The sequence below is a fragment of the Culex quinquefasciatus genome, chromosome 3 (genome assembly GCF_015732765.1).
Source record: "Culex quinquefasciatus strain JHB chromosome 3, VPISU_Cqui_1.0_pri_paternal, whole genome shotgun sequence".
In the NCBI taxonomy this organism is placed as follows: domain Eukaryota; kingdom Metazoa; phylum Arthropoda; class Insecta; order Diptera; family Culicidae; genus Culex; species Culex quinquefasciatus.
Window position 1 is genome coordinate 198,998,706 of NC_051863.1, and position 19,386 is coordinate 199,018,091.

A 19,386-nucleotide genomic window follows, 5' to 3' on the forward strand; every position below is an offset into this window, starting at 1 on the left:
ATTTATCTTGATTATACAATTTTGAATTTATTACTTTTTGAAAAGAGCCAAAAATTTCACAAAATTTATTTTTTTTTATATTGAAAAAAGGACCCAAGAAATCGACGATCAAAAAATGAGGGCTAATTGGGAAACACTGAGAAAATCCATATCTCAGCAATCAAAGGCCTTATCAACAATGTAAAAAAGCAAAATTTAGGACATTTTTTCAGCTTTTTGAAAATACCTTTTTTTTAATATGAATGGGAAATCATGGGCATTATTTAAAAGAAACGCGGCTTGGACATGAAAAAGTTTTTTTTTCAAAATTGCATTAAGCACATTTTAGCTTGCAAATTTGACTTAAAATAAAAAAATGTAGTCAAATTTGTTTTGACATTTTTTATGTCTTTTTTTTTAAATCTGGAAAGATTGCACTATGTGTCCTTTATTTATTGTTTATTTTTGTTGAATAATAAAATCACTTTTTGTAACTAAAAATTGATTTCCAAAAATAAAATTCTACTTTTATTTTTTTTATATGTTTTAGGGCTGTGGTTCTAAGGTCTAAGATCTAGATATTTGAAAAGCTGCTCAGCTCATTTTCAAAGAATTGTTCAAAAAAATCAAAACTAAAAAAAAATGTAAAAAACTAACGAAAAATTAATAAAGTTTGTGACAACTACAATTCCAAAACTCGAGGAAATTCTTTATTTTATAATATTTTGGAGAACTGCTTATTAGAGCGTCCAATTTCTTACCCAAATTCCCGAAAAAAATATTTCCCGTTTCCCGGGAAATTTGTAAATTTCCCGGGAATTCCCGAAATTCAAGCGGAAGTATACATTTTCCTAACTTTTTGGTACCAAATTTTGAAAATATACAAGAAAAACTAATGAGAGAACCTGATTTGATTTTATTCATTTCAAACGACTGTTCATATTGAACTAATCAGCTCGTCTATAAATTGCATGTCAAGGTTTGATTCAGATAATATTTATTTTTGAAGCATTTTCAAAAAAATTGTTTAAAAAAATCAAAACTAAAAAAAATGTAAAAAACTAACGAAAAATAAATGAAGTTTGTGACAACTACAATTCCAAAACTCGAGGAAATTCTTTTTTTTTTTTAATAAATGTATAAATGATAAATGTACGACTCGTGCTGAAAAAATCCTCTTTTTGCAACTTGTTGCATAAACTACTATTAAAGTGCATCATACACCTGTACAGTTGTTTTGCAATCATTGATTTTGAAAATTTGTAAATACCTCCGAAAATTTTATTTTTGCTAGAAAAAAGTTTTTGCGGTGCTGTACATTGTAATTTCATAAAAGTTCAAAATATTTTTAAACGAGTCCAAACGGGAATTCCCGGGAAATTGGTTGAAATTTCCCGTTTCCCGGGAATTTTGTATCCCCGGGAAATTGGACGCACTACTGTTTATCTTTGGAAGAATAAAAAAAGACATGAAATTAATAACAGCTAATTTTTGAAAACTAACACTAAAGTAGTTTCTGTCGTGTCATAATTCCGAATTGCTCTTCTTCTACTAAGACCTTCATTTCTGTAACACCAACGGTTCAAGGTTCAAATTTTCAATGGAAATTTTAGTGCAATCAACTGAAATTAATTTATAAGGCATTGCCCTGTGTTTAGAGTCATTTTTAGCATGTTTGGGTTAATTTAAAAATCGTTTTGCAATTCCGTTGTGAAACTGTCAACTTGTCCTGTCCTTCTGTAGAAACGAAACGGCCTACTTGTCCCTACCTAAAATAACAGAATGGAAAAATAATACCTTTCAATACCAGTGCTGAAAAGTTGTACACATGAATGATTGACATAAAATTACATTCGGAATTGCAAAAAACTCGTTGCAAAACGTGATTCTTTCAGCACTTTCAGCAATTCCACAATTTAACACGAAACTCGTAATCTCAACATAAAATTTGGATAATTGGCTGCCGCAGAAAATTCCCAGACTCTATTTGCTAAACAAAGATAACTCTTCGCTCCAAATTAACAGTAAACAAGCCCCAATTTCGCTTCAAAAGCTTCGCGCCAAAGTGACTCAATTTTACACTCTGCTGCAAACTGATTCCTGGTTTTGTGAAAATTGCGCTGTGCAGGGTAAGTTTTCCACTCGGATGCCACCCGTTTCAGCCGCCGTTTCGTCAGTGTTTCTAATTGTTTCGCAAATTTGCAGACTCGTTCGTAGCTACTCGGCAAAGCAAATCGACTGACCGTAAAACGTGGATATTATTGTCAGCTCCTAACTGCTGGGTGCTTTTGTTTGGGCAGCAAATTAGAAAATGAGCCATATATCCTTTTGAATGACGACACCCGAGTTTTGCCAACAAATAGATATGTATGTATAAACAAATAGAACTATACCATGCGATAGTCGCTGTGAAGACGACTGTGTGTCTGCAGGTTTCTTGATATGTGGGCAGACGACATTGTTGTTGGCCGGCTTATTTTATCAAATTGATGATTTATTTTCACAACCCCGTTGTGTCTCGCTTTCGAGCAGATACACGTCCAATCAGCAGTTGCGTGCGTTCGTGTCGTTTCCTTAATGGGACTTCTTGGGTCATCAGCAACGAAACGCCATTCACTGAGCTTTCCTCGTTGTGATTTGATGAGGGTGGGTGGTTGGTTGCATCAAAGCACACATCCCAACCGACGAGACCATCATTGAGAGAATCTGAAGAAGGGGTTGATGCTGCTGCTGTTGGCAACGATAAACGATACTGCGATAGCCCGACAGATATTGTCGAAAGCGCGTTCATCCTCGTACAGTAATGGAAAACCCATTTGCCAGGAGGCGAATCGAGGTGGCGGAGCTAAAGTGCACTGTTGGTGGTGGTTTTAAGGACACTGCGTGGTGCTCATTGCAGTAGAATCGTTGGTTTGATTGACTGATGCCCACGGTGCACTGATCCGGTGGTAATCGAACCAATCCCTGTGGGATATCATTAAATTATACTTGAGATTGCTTCTTAGGGGGGTCCTAATAGACACTGGATTACGTTGATATCCTTTCGATTGGTGCGTGATCCCAATCATAATAACCGTAAAATAGTTTTGTGAAAGTGACTTCCGAACCATCTCTGGCTCACTTGTTTAGAAGAAATGGACTGTCCCGAGTTGGAGCGTATCGGTCGACGCCGGCAAGAATCATTTTAATTAGCCTAATCAACAGCTCAGTATGTATAAACATTGTCCCTATACCACTCTGAGGTGAAGGCAGCGATAGTCCGGTGTACTCTCGGAACGACCACAACATGAGATGATGATGACGACCCACACACGCAGTCTCAACGGGTCACCAGCGCCGTACGACGATACTATCGAAGGGAGGAAGTAGCACTCTGTTGATGCCGCACCGAGACGTTCTTCCGATGCTGGTGGTCCTGCGTTGATAGGATTTGCCGTGTGCGCCAGGTGAATACGCCGCCGAGAGTATACCTTGACCGGCAGTGTCCACCATATCGCCGGGGACATAAAAGAGACGACGACACACTCGCTACAACTGCTACTGCTCTGATTGAGCCTACGAGATGAAACTAGAGCACAACAATTATTTGATCCATTCTGCACGGTCGTCCTCCGGTAGGAAGTGATCCGGAAGAAGCTACCGACACAGACTGTGTTCAGCCAAGTTCAGCAATCTCGTAGTCGACGGTCGCTTCTCCGTGCGTTAATTGCTCGTTAGGCTAATTTGCTGTTTGATTACCGGGTAACACACTCTCTCTCTCTCTCCCTCCTTTCGTATCTGTGCACACCGGTAGCAGAGGAGGAGGTAGCTCTTTCTCCGACCGCATTTCGACGGAACTTGCAGCGTTGAGTGATGCGGAACGATGCTACTGCTGCTGCTGACAGGTAGCACATAGAAGCCGCAGTGTTGATGTGCACTCTCGCGGTATTGTTGGTTTGGAGTAATCTTCGCCGGGCGGAGATAACGCACGATCGCCTTTGGATGCTGCTGAAATCTGGACCGCCACCGCCATGAATAATAACTGCTCACCAGACCAGAGTTATGATGCAGCAGCATACGGTTGGACGGCCCGGAGTGTCACACAAAATTTATTAACCTGTACGCCAGATGTTGCGTTTTGTCGCTTGTTGGCTTCTGGCCCCGGTCCTAACCTACATCTCATACATGTGCGGTGACCCTGGGTGTCCTTGTCGTTCCTTTCCCTGTCCTCCTCCTCCTCGACCAACCTAAGCCGCTTGTCAGCTTCATCGGATAGAATCGAACAAAACGAAACGAGCGGACGACACAGTGCGACGAGCTGGTGCTTCACCGGAAAGAGTATTACTTTATAAAATCAATATCTTGCACGAGCAGTGTTGGCAGCAGCCAACGAAAGACCCTTTGATCCTGACCTGAATCCTTCTTGCCAGTAGAAGAAGAAGGAGAAGAAGAGGCAGAAACGAAGCGCCTGGGAGGAGGTGGTGGCTTTAATCTTCTTTCCACTCAGGCCAACGACTCCATATTTCTCCAATTTATCCTGCCAGAGGGTTGGGGTGGTGATGGTACACGACGCGCCACTTGCTAACGACATTTGTGTGTGTGTGTGTGTGATAAAAGGGTGGTGGTTGGTGGGGAAAGCGTTTTCCATTAGTTGGAGATTTTCCGTGCCGGTTTCGGAATTCGTTATTATTTGTTTCAACAGTCGGCACTCGTTTATCCGTGTTACAGAATTTCGGACCGAGCAGCGAAGCGCGCGGTGCGAGGGGGTCTCCATAAAGCAGAGAATTATTTGATTGTTTATTATAATTCTGAACAGCTCGTCCGGCTCGTCCGGCTTTCGGCAGTAAGGGGTGGGGTTCATTATTTTAAACAACACTTTTGCACGTTTTTGGACTTTGCCAGGGCCGGGGTGCCAAAAATCGTCAATTTTCTCATTCCGGTAAGTGGGCGACAAACGAGAGCTTTTATTAAAATGACCTCGGGCTCGGGGCAAGCCGTTGGTCATCATAAATTTGGCCGTTTGCGAACGAAGCGAGATGGTTTGATTTTGCGCTCGGTTCGATCCACTTGGGTGCGTGTTGATTGGTGGGTTTCTTCTTCGATTATTTTACGGTTCTGTGAGCGGGGGGTGCGTGCACTATCTCGACGGGCAAAGTGCAGTTGCGTCCTCGTGAGATGGATTTGAATGACAAATATGACGGATTCGGGGTAAATTGCAGAGATGGAAATGCTTGCTGAAAAGAATCCTAAAGAAGAAATTACAGCTTTTACGTAACGAGATTTTTAAAATACGTTTGAATGAAATATTCCAACATTTTAAATCAATGGCGAGTCATTATCTACGTTTACAATTGGGTAAATTAATAATTAGCCCAAAACCACGTGGATTATCTTCGTTTCGCATAACATCTGTTTCAAGCAATCAAGTTTGAAGTTTTTTTCCCCCAAAAGGTCCAATAAACTTTTTTTTTTCAAAAATATCCAGATATCAAAAAAAAAAAAAAGTTTGGTTTATTGCTAAGGACACCCAAGAATCCATTTTAACAGTATGAAAAGTTCAACTTTTGAGGCTTGGTTTGGCCATTTATTTTTTTTAAAATCTTTTTTTAGAACAGAATGGGAAAATCTTCAAAGTTTGAAAAAGAAAACTTTTTAAATCGAAAAATGTCAAGTGCATAAAAATTATAAATGTTCTGCAAAATAAAATACCGTTTCGTTTGAAAATATTTGAAGTTCTTTTATATTGATATAAATATCGCTTATTTAAATAAAAGGTTTTTGGTTTTGAATTAAATTAGATTTATTTGAAAATCATAACTCAAAACTATGCTTTGCACCAATAGTGACTACTCATGTCAAGAAATCGAGAAAACCGAAATATGTGGATAATTCTCAAAAATTTGCAAATTATCTGGAAAAAAGTTGGGAATTTATGATTTATTTGGTCATAAAGTCGTTATGCCATAGACATAACCGGGAAGGCGCTGAACAACGTAGTTCATTTTGGTTTAGCTGATATCGAGACGTAGTAGAGTTAAAATTATTTATTTGGTAAATTAAATTTCATTCGCGGTAGGTAGGCTTTTTTGGCTCGTTGAGCCTAAATATGATCCAAAAATGTTCTTAAGTGAATGGAAAATTCAAAATTCAAGATGGCGGCCATAAAATATATTGAGAAAATTTATTTTCAAATTCGGCTTCAGGGGGTCATATAACTTGAACTGGATGTTAAAAGTGGAAGTATAATCCGAAGTTACTAAGACAATTTTATTTGTCAAATATTCCACCAAACATCAGGATTGTTAGAAATAGACATTAAATTTTCATTCGAAATAGTTGTTCAATTCATTGTTAATTCAAAATAAAACATACAACATTGTATTACGTTTATTTTTGATTTTTTTAATTATTAGAAATCTTATAGAGTTTTCGCCAATTTTGTTTTTTTTTGCGTCTACGATCGGCAAAAAAAATGATTTTCATAAATTTATTGATATTTGACAAAGTTTCGGTAGTAGTCAGTTGTAATTTATAAAGCATTTTGTGATACTTTTTGCTTCAATATTTTGAAAGTTAGTCATGAAATTAGATTTTTTTTATCCCCCCATTGAACGATTAGTACTTCAAATAATCGGATAATCGAGGTTATTGTCAAACGAGTCTGGTTGTACACTATTTTATATTGTGTTTTATATAAGTTGGAAATGCTTAGATAAAAATATCCAACTGTCCTCATGTTTTAGCGTTTCTGAAAAAAATAGTTTTTACTTTTAGTACTTTGCCTTTTCCTATTTTTTTTTTTCTTAGTAAAACAAGAGAACAAACACTTTATGGTCACAAAATTTTGAAAGGAACAGTCGAATTTTGAGTTTTTTTTATTAGTTTTTAATTTTGATGATTTTTTAAGCAGTGTTGTAAGTGCGTTTATGCTTTAATTCTTATTTTATTATGCTGGTGCTGGGACAAAAACTTTATTATAAAGTTTTTGTCAACCCAAACGCATTTCGAGAAATCAGGGGACAAACTTTTTTTTTTCAAAAAACTTCAAATTTTAATACAAATTTATGTGTAATCAGCTGAAATGAATTAAAAATGCATTACCCTGCGTGTTGCGACGGAGCACGTCCCAAATACGGCCGAAGCAATCCCCTCGTACTACGTTGGTATTAGTGTTTGTTTTCGTTTTGACTGGTGCCCGTGCTGTCGCTTGGCAATCGAACAGAAGTTGAAAACTATCTGAGCAAGCGGGAGCACGGGCGCAGCTAAGAAAGTAGCTGCGAAAAGACACCGTAAATGTAAGTTTATTGTTTATTGTGAACGTTGTTAACTGTAATTAATCTGTGAATAAAATTACAGTTTTGTAGCATGTGGTAAATGAAGGAGTTTTATTTGCCCTGCTGACGGAACCGGTGCCCGGTTGAGAAATTCCCGCCTGTCTCAACACTACAAAAATTTACGACAGAGAGCGCCGAAGATCGGGAACCTGTGGCCACCGCTAGGAGCTAGAAAAGCGCGGCGGAAGTGGCACTGCGTCCCAACCGGAGACGTCCTTTCATTCGGAGCGGGTTGATGTGGAGTTCGTGGGAGCTGATGCAATGGCGGCTGAAACGGCAACAAAATGGAGTCGGTGAGGCGAAAGTTGCCAAAGGAGGTTGAGACGATGTGATCACCCGTGGCCCATAAATCGAGCCTAAAGAGGTCGGGCACGGGTGGGAGACGGAGGTCAAAAGATCACTTTGGAACAATACGCGCTCATCCACTTCAAGTTGCAGACGTCGTCGGTAGCACCAAAACCAGCGAAGCATCTTCGGGACGCGCTACGATGACGAAGGCGTAAAACTCCGGCTTCGGCTAACCCAAAGTTTTACGGGGGGGAGTGTTGCGACGGAGCACGTCCCAAATACGGCCGAAGCAATCCCCTCGTACTACGTTGGTATTAGTGTTTGTTTTCGTTTTGACTGGTGCCCGTGCTGTCGCTTGGCAATCGAACAGAAGTTGAAAACTATCTGAGCAAGCGGGAGCACGGGCGCAGCTAAGAAAGTAGCTGCGAAAAGACACCGTAAATGTAAGTTTATTGTTTATTGTGAACGTTGTTAACTGTAATTAATCTGTGAATAAAATTACAGTTTTGTAGCATGTGGTAAATGAAGGAGTTTTATTTGCCCTGCTGACGGAACCGGTGCCCGGTTGAGAAATTCCCGCCTGTCTCAACACTGCGTTAATTATCATTTTCAGCATGCTTGGGTAAATTAATATTTTTTTAAATTTTTGAAAATTGTCGATGTTTAGTTTTTTTTTTCGCAAAATTTTTTTATTTCGTCAATTGTTACATTTTTTGGTAACCTAATGATTGCAAAACAACCGAACTAGTGTGAAATGCATTTTAATTTTTTTTTACCACACCCTTTTTGATCCCGACCAGGGCATCGCACAGTGGGCAAAAACGGGTGAAAAAATGGATCTTTTGATGCCGTCAGTTCCTGTAATTTAACCCCTTTTAATTTGTTTTTAGTAAATATCTTGAAATTACATTATTTCTTACAGTTTCAACGTATATTATTTTATGTAGAAAATCACGAGGAATCGATTGGTGATGTTCTCATAAGCGGCAAACGACGGCAAAGGCTCGTTTTGCCCCATTTACCCCATTTGATGTATTTTCTTTAATATCTTGAATTGCCGTGGTTTTGCAAACTTTAAATGAATGTTTTTTATGCACGAGGAATCGATTGAGAACACTCTAATTAGCCGCAAATGGCGACAAGGGCCTATTTTGCCCATTTCATGTGTTAAAATATATTAAACATGTCGTGATTTCCAATACAGTTTACAAGAATGTTACTGTAGATTGCACAGTGCGTTCAAGATATTCACGAAAAACATCTCAAGAGAGAGTAAATGGGGTAAAATGGGCCCTTGTCGCCATTTGCCGCAATGTAGAGTGTTCTAAATCGATTCTGCATAAAATAACATTTATTTAAAGTTTGCAAAACCACGACAATTCAAGATATTAAAGAAAATACATAAAATGGGGTAAATGGGGCAAAACGAGCCTTTGCCGTCGTTTGACGCTTATGAGAACATCACCAATCGATTCCTCGTGATTTTCTACATAAAATAATATACGTTGAAACTGTAAGGAATAATGATATTTCAAGGTATTTTCGAAAAACACATTAGAAAGGGGTTAAATGGGGCAAAATGGGCCCTTGCCGTCATTTACCACCAATCGATTTTTCGTGATTTTTTACATAAAATAGTATACTTTCAAAGTGTAAAAACAACGGCAATTAAAGATATTGGCGATAAACACAAACAATGGGGTAACTGGGGCAAAATGGGCCCATGCTGTCATTTGCCGCCAATGAAAATGTCACAAATCGATTCCTCGCGATTTTCAACATAAAATAACATACTTTAAAACTGCAGGAAACTACAGTAATTCAAGATATTAATGAAAAACACATAAATAAGAGGTAAATGGGGCAAAATGGGCCCTTGCCGTCATTTGCCGCTATTGAGAGTGTCACCAATCGATTTCTCGTGATTTTTTACATAAAATAAGATACTTTAGAAGTGCGGCAAACTACGGCAGTTGAAGATATTCGAGAAAAACACCTTAAAAAAGGCAAAATGGGGTAAAATGGACCACTTCTCGCCATTTGCCGCTAATGAGAGTACCACCAATCGATTCCTCGCATTTTTTTACATTAAATATGATACTTTTGACAGGCAGGAACTGACGGCATCAAAAGATCCATTTTTTCATCCGTTTTTGCCCACTGTGCATCGGCCTTAAATAAGTGAAAATTTATAAGTTTCCAGTTTAACTAATTTTTTTTTCTAGAAATGTGTTCACGAGGTTTATGGATGGCCCTTTAACATTTGAATACACTTTGTTTACGGTTTGTGTAGAATGATTTTCAATTTCAATTCAGTTTTATTGGTAAATAATCAAATCAAATGTGTTATTCTTGAGTACATTACAGAGTTTTGAGTTCATTTCAGCTGTGTATTGCATCGAAATTCATTTTTTAGCAAATGAAAATGTTAAACAAAGTATAATCAGAAGTAAGAAAAAGTTAGATAAAACTTACTAACAAAGAATGATTTGAATTCAAATTTCATGCAGTTTTAATATACAACCTTCAATAATCATGACTTTACCACCTCTGATTTTCCCCACGCTGATGCTTTGACTGTTCATTTCTGCGGTGAGATGCTCTCTTTGCGCGAATGATTGATTTCACCTTCAGCGAGGCTGGCATTAGGTTCGTCACTCGTCGTGGTGCATTTGTGCTGCAGCGCAACTCGAGAGAGACAGAGACCACCGCCCCGGTGGCGATGTCGTATTGCCTAAATCCAGGCGAGAGTCATATTTCAAGTCAAGTGCAGCGATCCCCTGTTCCCCATTGGCTGCTTGCCGCTGCCTGGTGTCTATAAATTATCATATCGAGACGCATCGATGCGCAGCACAGTGGCTTCGGTCGACCAAATCCACTGGGAGCGGCTCTGCAGTGAGATTCGAGATTCTGCCGGGACCGGTTGATTGACAAACAGTCACTCAGTCAAGATGACACAATTGATATAGTGGAAAATCTTGTTCTGGAGCGCGCGCGCCGACTCACACGAGCCCTGACTGGTGTTTGGTTTCATGAACTTGGGTTAAGTTCAAATTTCCACACGGCTGTCGATTGCAGTTGTGCAGTTGTGAAATTGTGCTGGATTGATTGCTTGAAATTTTGGATACATGTTTTCTAATAACCCATTTAGAAGCTGTTGTTCTTAGTAATGTCCTGAATTGAAACAATAAAATACTAGAAATCCCATGTCCGATTATCCAGGATTCCGGAAAATGCAATCGATACGCTCTATAACAGGTATAAATCGGCATGACAGGCAATTTTGCACCCAATCCAATCATCAGAATCTGTGTTTCATCGAATGCTCATCGGTGCTGGAATCCAACGGAGAGAGTCATTCAGAATGGGCTACAGTTCGGAAGCTCATCCCAATCTCCGTCCGATCGTTGTTTAATCTTATTGTCTAGCTTTCACAAATGCCATAAAATTGCCAGCTTACCCGGAATTCTGACCTGCTGCAACCAAAGCTGGAAAATCAACAAATACACATCGCTGCACACCAAGCTGGAGTATCCACTCTGGGGAGTTGCACACAAAGGTACATACTTCATTTAAAATCGAACACCCAACGATTATGCCTTTTGGGGTTGTTTGTGTGCTTTCAATTAATTTGATTTCGATCTAAATCGGATTACATCGCTGTTCGGGCGTTGATGGTGGGAAAATAGCTTCCGGTGCATTGACCCTCCCCTTGCGGCAGGGAATTGTGGTGATTGCTGTAAATTAATCGTTTTTAACTCCGGAAGCGGCTTAGCTAAAACGCTGTTTGGCATGATACCGGGATTTTTGACATGCTTTTGTTATGGTAGCTTACGTGTTACAGTTTCAAATTGAAGGTCAATTATTTCACATATTTGGAAAAATTAATTTAAATGTTTGATTAAATGGGTGTGGAGGGTGAGATACAAATTTCAGTATTTTTTTTAGAGTCATATTTATGCAAAACAAATCAATTTTGCATTAACATGACTCCAAAGCTGATCTCAAGTTATATTGGAAAGTGTAATCCAAGATGGCGCCCAATATCGCGACGATTGCTTATTGAGAAAATTCATTTGGTAATGAAACAGATAGTCAACCACTCAAGTTAGACTTATTTTTAGTAGCTGAACTCGAATTTGGCATTAGAAATAATAAAATCAAAAATAACAAAAGAAACATATTTTTTGCGGTTCGATTATCTAAAGGTTGTATGGAGACTCTGAGTCAGAAAAGGGTTGGGAATTTGGAAAAAAACGGGAATTCGTCAAAATTCGAAAAAAAAAAATCGGGATCGATTTGAATATCGAGCTTTATTTCAACAATTATGACAAAAATTTTTCACAATTCATAATATTTAGGCATGTTTAAATTATAAAAAAATAACAACTGTAATCACCAGTGTTGGTATTATCGCGCTCTCGCGAGAAAATTTTCTCTCTCTCGAGTTCTCGCCGCGAGTCTCGAGCTGCCGAGAGAAACTCACCGATTGCCCGTGCTCTCCTCCGCTCGCGAACGGGCTTTCTCGAGAGCCAGAATTGCCCGTTCGCGAAAAGTTGAACGTTTTAGAAACGAACAAAAAACAACACAACGATTGAAGTAACACCTCTATACCATCGCCTGGTTCGTATTCATAAGCCTGATAAACAAATTGCTAGCTTGGGGCGAACGGCTAGCACGAGGCGCTCGCGGCGAGAGCGAGAACGCGAACGAAAATGCGAGCGCGAGCGAGACGAGAAAAGTATGTACTACAAGTTCTCTCCCTTGTTCGCGAGCGAGAAATGCTTTCCTTCTTCTCGCTCGAATTCCAACAATGGTAATCACGTTAAAAAAATCTTTGAAAAATAAAATAAAAGTTTGATGGAAATAAAATTATTGTAAAGCTAATGCATATTGTCGATTGATTGATTGTTAATAGTTTTGCCTTCCTCATCTTACTGAGGAAAGGCTATAAAATCACTCGGAAAATGAACTTTTTAATTAGACCTCCTAGACCTACCTTCATTTGTACATATCGACTCAGAATCACCAGCTGAGCAAATGTCTGTGTGTTTGGCTGTATGTAGACATGTGTACCGAATCAATGTCACTGGAATAACTCGTCACTGACTGAACCGATTTTGGCCGAAATGGATTTAATCGATCCGTCTTAACGCCCCCTAAGTTGCTATTTAAATTCATACAGTTTTATCATGTATTTAAAAAGTTATGTTAAAAAAACTGTTTCATATTAAATTAAAATTATGGTAAAAAGGGTGGTTTTTTCATGAAATCCTCACATGTTATATATTTTTAGAAAGCATAAAAAAAGACCTTTTAGGTTGAGTAAGAATTTTCAAGATCTGACTTACCTATCTTAAATTACAAGCAGTTTAAAAAATGGTCTGAATTCACATAACCTCAACTGGTCGGGTCTGATCGCCACGAAAAAGCCGTGTAGAGGGATGCCATTTTCCTCAAAGGCCGTGTCTGTATAATCTTGACAAAAAGTCTGTAGGTAGTCTGTTTTTTTACTCATCACTTATTTTTATTAGGGAAGATCCATCAACATGTGGACACTTTAGGGGGGTTGGAATCACTATAAATAAGAGGAAGGCACCAACCACCTAAAGGTGGATTAAGTAACGTTTTTTTAATTTGCTTTAAAAAAAGTTTAATGGTTAATATTGGCATTTTACACAAAAAAATGGCTATCATTGTTAGGATTGTTGGGACCCTAACATCTCTAGTGTTCCATGGTGTAAATTAGAGTAAACAAATGTCCCCCGACAGCGGTGTGATGAATATAGGAAAACGTCATCTAACGTTAATTTAGAACACAACGTAGGAGTTTTTGTTATTATTTACCTTTCGATCTGTGATAGTTTGAGTGTTGTTTGAATATTGTGAAATGTTACTTGTTAAGTTAAGACCAATAAAACGACCTCTTTTACATCCAGCCTCCGTCCAGACAAGTCGTCGGGAGGAGTCACCAAATCCCAGTTGTTTTTACTCCCTCCGAACTCTGGTCCGCTCGCCCGCATCGTTGCTGCTGGAAGGTTGGTCGCCGGTGGACCCGGTCTTCTCTGAGTCGGCCTCCTTGCCGAACACCTTTATTTGAGGTTCTGGAAAAGTCGGGAAATTGAAAATGGAATTTGAGTGGCTACCCTGTGGATTAAATCAGACATAGATTTAAATTGCAAATAAAATTCTAGTAGTCCAGTTTTTCTTACACAAATCCTAAAGCTTTTTTTTGTAACAAAGGTAAAACTGGGTTTTTTTTTAATACGCCCTTTGTTGAAAAGTTCGAATTCTTTCAATTCATGAGAAATTCAGCAACAATTAAAACACCACAATTTTCAATCGAAATTGAACACGACGAAACAATCCATGTACAATAAAACGATCCTTATTGTCACGTCCAGCGTCCCCTTGCCTCCCTGCCCACAAATGGGAGAGAAAAATTTCATTTCGTGTTACGCGTTGCTCACTTAACGAGGCGTGTGAACATTAATTTTACAAATTGGATTTCCACATCAAAACAAACACCACCGACCGAGACTGACAGGACGGACAGCCAGACTAGTAGCAGCATCGTTTTTCGACTCTCCGTTTTGCCCCGGCGAGATGAGATATTTTTTTGTGGTTAGTTGTGGTCTTAAAGTTTGGTTGGAATATTTTCCGCAAGTTTAAATCATATTTTCTTGCATAATTAGCTACTAAATTTGCAACGCACCTGCCGATTGGATTCTCTGAACCCTAGCTTGGTGTTGATTTGAACTTGCCGTTATATGTCAAGAAGAGATTAAGAAGATTCAGTTCACGGTGTGAGATGTTGCATAATTAAGTGTTTACATTCATCTCCCGCGTCGGTAGCCACGTATCGACGATTTTTGTAGGCTTTGTTGCGATGTTGTTTTCAGAAATAATTGTGTTGTTTTTGCTTACGCTCTTCTCGTCACAGATGCCGAACTTTTTGTTTCACCTGAGTTCTTCACTAAATTGGGGCGTAGGGCTTTTGGTAACTCCTAATTAATTGAGCCATTAAGATATGATTTATTAGGCGATGCGAATATCCACCGTTTGTTGGCCTGGGGGTTATTATGAGTGACATCTGATGGTTTTTGCTCGTCTTTGGTGGAGTCAGCTGCATAACGTGATCATTGTGGGTGGTAATGGATTCAACACGTAATTCAATAGCAAAGATTCAGGTCAATCACTGGCAGCTTGGGCTGTCAAAATGTTAGTCAAGTGGTGAAGTTGATGGCGTTGAAGTCCGCTAATCTCGGCTATCAGCAACATCAAAGCAATTCACGTTTGTGATTTCATATGGAAATTTAAACGCTGCCAACATTGTTGTGTAATCGATTTGAAAGGATTTCCTCCTGAATCCGCCACAAGAGACCGTGGCGTCAAGCTGAGTGTGCTCGGATTAGCTAGCAATCGGGAGGCACCACAATTAGCTCTCTGTAATTTAGCTAGAACGATTAATTGACAGTTGATTAAATCCCAGAATTGGCTCATCTGAAATTCATCGCTTTGTAGTAATTAAGCGTTGTCCAATTAATACCCAACTCGCGCACCGAAGCACCGACAAACCCGGAGTGGGCGGCCTTTCTAAACCTGCCATCAGAGTGGACAATTCAATCTCACCGTGTCATCGTGGCCCACCAAACACACTTCATCAACCGAGGCCAGTGATGATTGTGTAATCGTGGTTTTGGTGTTTAGTAGCGGTTACAGGTTCACCTTTTGGGGGGTCGGGTCGCTTTGTAATGCAACCCGAGTCGAGTGGCTTTCCGAAGCCCAAGACGTGGAGATGATCCCATCAAGTGCGCACACACAGTGTCATCCCAGCTGATGACGACGACGACGACGACCGTAATAGCTCTTAATATGCGTCGATTCGTCGCCGTTGGCGTTGCGGTGTGCGGCGCGTCGGTGGCACTGCATAGACAATGCTATCAGATCGCCGATTGAAGTCGTTTGGTCAGCTAATTAACGGCCTCCGGAATAATGTGATGAACTGCGGGTAGACGACGTGCAGAATGACTGACGTAAAGTGGTTTTCGATGTGGTTGGGTTGGAACAATCAACTAGGACAGTACTGGTGGCCAGCCGGTGGCCATTTTGATTCAGTTACAGATAAGGTGTTATTTACACAATGGTGGGGTGCATTCATTGCACAATAGTTGGTTGAATGGACGGCAATATGCTTGTTGAATTATGTGTAGTTTAAATGTTAGTTTTGAATATTTAACACGGACGGTCCAGACCCGATTACCTGAAGCTTCGATTATCCGAAGTTTGATTTTCCAAAGGATTTTAGAGACTTCGGATATTGAAACACAGACTAAAACATTTCTTTTGTATGGTTCACTTTCAATATCAAATTCAAGCACATTAGCACATCGGAGGAAAAATTACACATTTTTTCTGACATAAAAGATGTACCCCTTCCCAGATGTAATATTACCATGATTTTTTTACTGTGTTGTACTAGTAGCTTTGGGAAGCTTTTTCAACAAGTATTCCAAATCGTCTCGTGGCGCAGGGGTAGCGGCTTCGGCTGCCGATCCCGATGATGCTATGAGACGCGGGTTCGATTCCCGCCTTATCCACTGAGCTTCTATCGGATGGTGAAGTAAAACGTCGGTCCCGGTTTCTCCTGTCTCGTCAGAGGCGCTGGAGCAGAAATCTCACGTTAGAGGAAGGCCATGCCCCGGGGGGCGTAGTGCCAATAGTTTGGTTTTTTTTTTCCAAATACTACACAAAGTAATTGATATTTCAATATAAAACTACATTAAATCTATGGAAGTGTTGTAATTTTTAAATTTTTGGTCAGCTGGTCAATATTTTTGTTAAAGAACTTTCACTCCCGGATCCCGGGAATTCCCGGGAAACGACAAAAATCAACTCTCGATTCCTGGAAAATTGAAAATCTCGTGAACCGTCAATTCAATTCAATGTAACATTACAAATATGTAGAAAAATGTCATACTCATATACTGCCCATTTTCGCATAAATGTCCCATATGCAAAAACAGCAAGCTGAGAAAAACGCATTTGAAGTTTGTCCCACACATAAGGCTACGTGTTAAATTTTCGCGAAAAAACTGGATGTCCTCCTGATTTATAGAACAAAGTACTGGATGTTATAGGCTCTTTCGAAAGAGCACACGATTTCGAACAAAAATGCACCAATAACTCAAAAACGATGAAAATGCATATGGGACATTTATGCGATCAGGGGCAGTATAGGCGTTTATCCGTTACACTCTTCAGCGATGATAGCCGAGCGGGTTAAGCCTCTGTGAGTGCTGGCCCAAGTAACATTTTAGGTTTTAAGTAGGCCATAAAAGCCTATTAAGGCCGTATCAGGGTTTTCAGAACCATGATAAAACCTGTAAGTTTAAAAATGTTACTAGGGGGGTATGATTCCCGTCAGTTGTAACTTTTTTTATAACATGAATACGACACTTTTGAAAAAAAATCAGTCATTTGCTGTAAAGTAACGAGCTTTCAACATTACTCAATATCGTAAATAGCTCAAAACTGTTACCGATTGGAGAAAATCTTAATGCTGATTCAGATTCAGCTGAAAAAAATAAATAAAACAGATGTATAGTTTACCCTAAGAGACACGAAAAATATATAATATTTTCTATTGGACTTTGTTTCTGTCACTCCGGTTTCCCTAAAATGTGAAACATAATTATCTATTGAACCAAAAATGCTAGAGCTAAAAGTTACGAAGAAACTTGTATAAAAATGAAAAATATAATCTGTTCTTAAGCTGCGTTTTTTTTTTAAACAGTTTGTCTAATTATCCATGATCTAAAAAATATAATAAACAAACAAAAGGGCATTTCAACAACATTGTTTAACGCTATTCCAAATTGTCTTTGTGCTGAAAACTTTTGACAGCAAATTACATTATTAGCTTTAGCACCTCTCGACCCTCGACGACCACAAGTCGCTCGTGCCACCTCCGTCGTAGCAATGAACTGTAGAGTGAACAATGAGTATTTACACCGCGCACGATGATGATAATTAATGAACGCACAAAGTAGAAAGCTCTCCACCGCTGTTTTAGAAAAGAGCACCCTTTCGACATTGACTCTTCTCGCGTGAGTTTCGAATATTGTTGGTGGGTGTAACAGCCCCACTCCTACGCGATGTAAATATGATTTACATCATAAATCATCCCGGAAGCTCTCTGTGCGCTGCGATCCCAATGGCGGTTAAAAAGAAACCTGAACCATGAGGACGCGCCACCGTTATGGAGCAAGTTTTATCCTTGCGTTCATCTGACGAGATTTTGTGCGATCTCATTTGTGGCGTGTCGGTCTTAAGTAGATCACTGCCGGCGCCTTCAATAGTGTTTATGATGATGGATGATAACCCCCCCCCCGCAGGGATGGTTCATGGTCTCACGGGGTCATGTTCATTGACTAATGACGCTCTTTAAAACTTTAAACTTATTAAGTGTTTCTTGCTGTTTGGGGTGGCGGGGGGTGTGGGTGGTGTTCATACACATCCGATTTAGCGTGGATTATCGCGTACATCCTGCATTATCACGGCTCATTATTCGACGGAACTGCCACGGTTTTCATAATTAATAGCATTTACTCTACTAATCCGGAACTTATCTCTTGTGTTTCTCGTTTACAGCGATGTCCATTTCGCCTCCGCCCACGCCCGAAAACGTGCGCATCTGCCTGGTGGGCGCGGTTGCCCACGACACGGTCACCCTGGCCGCGGCCCAGTCCTTCAAGCTGCCGGTGGTCACGTCGGAAACGGGCGGCGAGTTCGTGTCCGACACCAGCCACGTCACCTACTTCGTCCTGAACGACTTCGACGGTCCCGTGTATGATACAATTTACCGCTCGAAACACAGGTGAGTTTGATACGATGAGCAAGAGGAGAGAAAAAAAAATGTCGAGTACATTAACCGAATATCCGCGCAATGCAATGGAAAATTAGTCGGATGAGCTGCAACTCATTTTCATTCGTAACGTGTCTACCCAACAGCATATGCACCACCACCAAATAAGTGCCCACGAACTGAAATTAATATACGCTTAGTTCTATCTAGTAAGTTGAAAATTGAAACTGAACATTAAAAAGTTATGAGTTTGTAACACTGGTCGGTGGTGGTCACGTTGCTATCGCGCAACGTGCAATCCCCATTTATAACATATCAGTGCGCACTTCCGCTAACTATAGAGCAATTATTCGCTAAAAGCAGTGTCCTGGCACACTTCCAATCTCCCACTTCCACTTCCCAATCGGATGTGTGGTTCAAAAGCACTTCAAATTCAGTATGAGTGCCGTCGCCGCCGCCATGTCCATTTAAATATTGCCTCTAAATGTTAGCAGCTCTGCTGCCGGGCTTTTGTGTGAAACTAACTTCGGTATGGTTCGCAATTGTCATAGAAATTGCATTCTGTGTTCGCATTTACAAGTTTTGTAAACGTGCAATGTTACATGAACAATCTCCCTAGAGTGTTTTAACACTTTTGTAAAAGGTTGGTTTTATATTACAAATTTTCTAATTAGCTTCCAAATAATCAAAATTAAACAAGTAAATTCCATTCAAACTGTCTCAAAACCGACGTATCACTGTAAATCACACGATTGCTGCTGATGATGGTCGGTTGGTCACCCAATCGATGGATCCTGCCAGAGAGCCCTCTTTACATCGACCATCAGAAACGTGTTGTTGCAGTTTATTTCCGAAGCATTTGCATATTACCTTCAAGCTCAGTCAGTCGCATTCATCGAGTTTTAATAGAAGAGCTGCCGGCGCTCATCGAGTGATGGC

General features: G+C 39.8%; 1 protein-coding gene and 1 long non-coding RNA gene across 4 annotated transcripts in view; both read left to right on the forward strand.

Moving 5' to 3' along the window:
- LOC6031074 (protein ECT2) overlaps positions 1 to 19,386 on the forward strand; it is a 92,312-nt gene that overhangs the window by 45,331 nt on the left and 27,595 nt on the right. For all 3 annotated transcript variants that reach the window (XM_038261998.1, XM_038261999.1, XM_038262000.1), the window contains exon 2: positions 18,234 to 18,459. In XM_038261998.1, the coding sequence (XP_038117926.1) occupies positions 18,234 to 18,459 (226 nt within the window). The remainder of the gene's footprint in view (positions 1 to 18,233; positions 18,460 to 19,386) is intronic.
- LOC119769463 lies at positions 7,826 to 8,173 on the forward strand. Its single transcript, XR_005278369.1, has 2 exons — positions 7,826 to 8,023; positions 8,085 to 8,173. It is a non-coding gene; the product is annotated as an uncharacterized LOC119769463 (long non-coding RNA).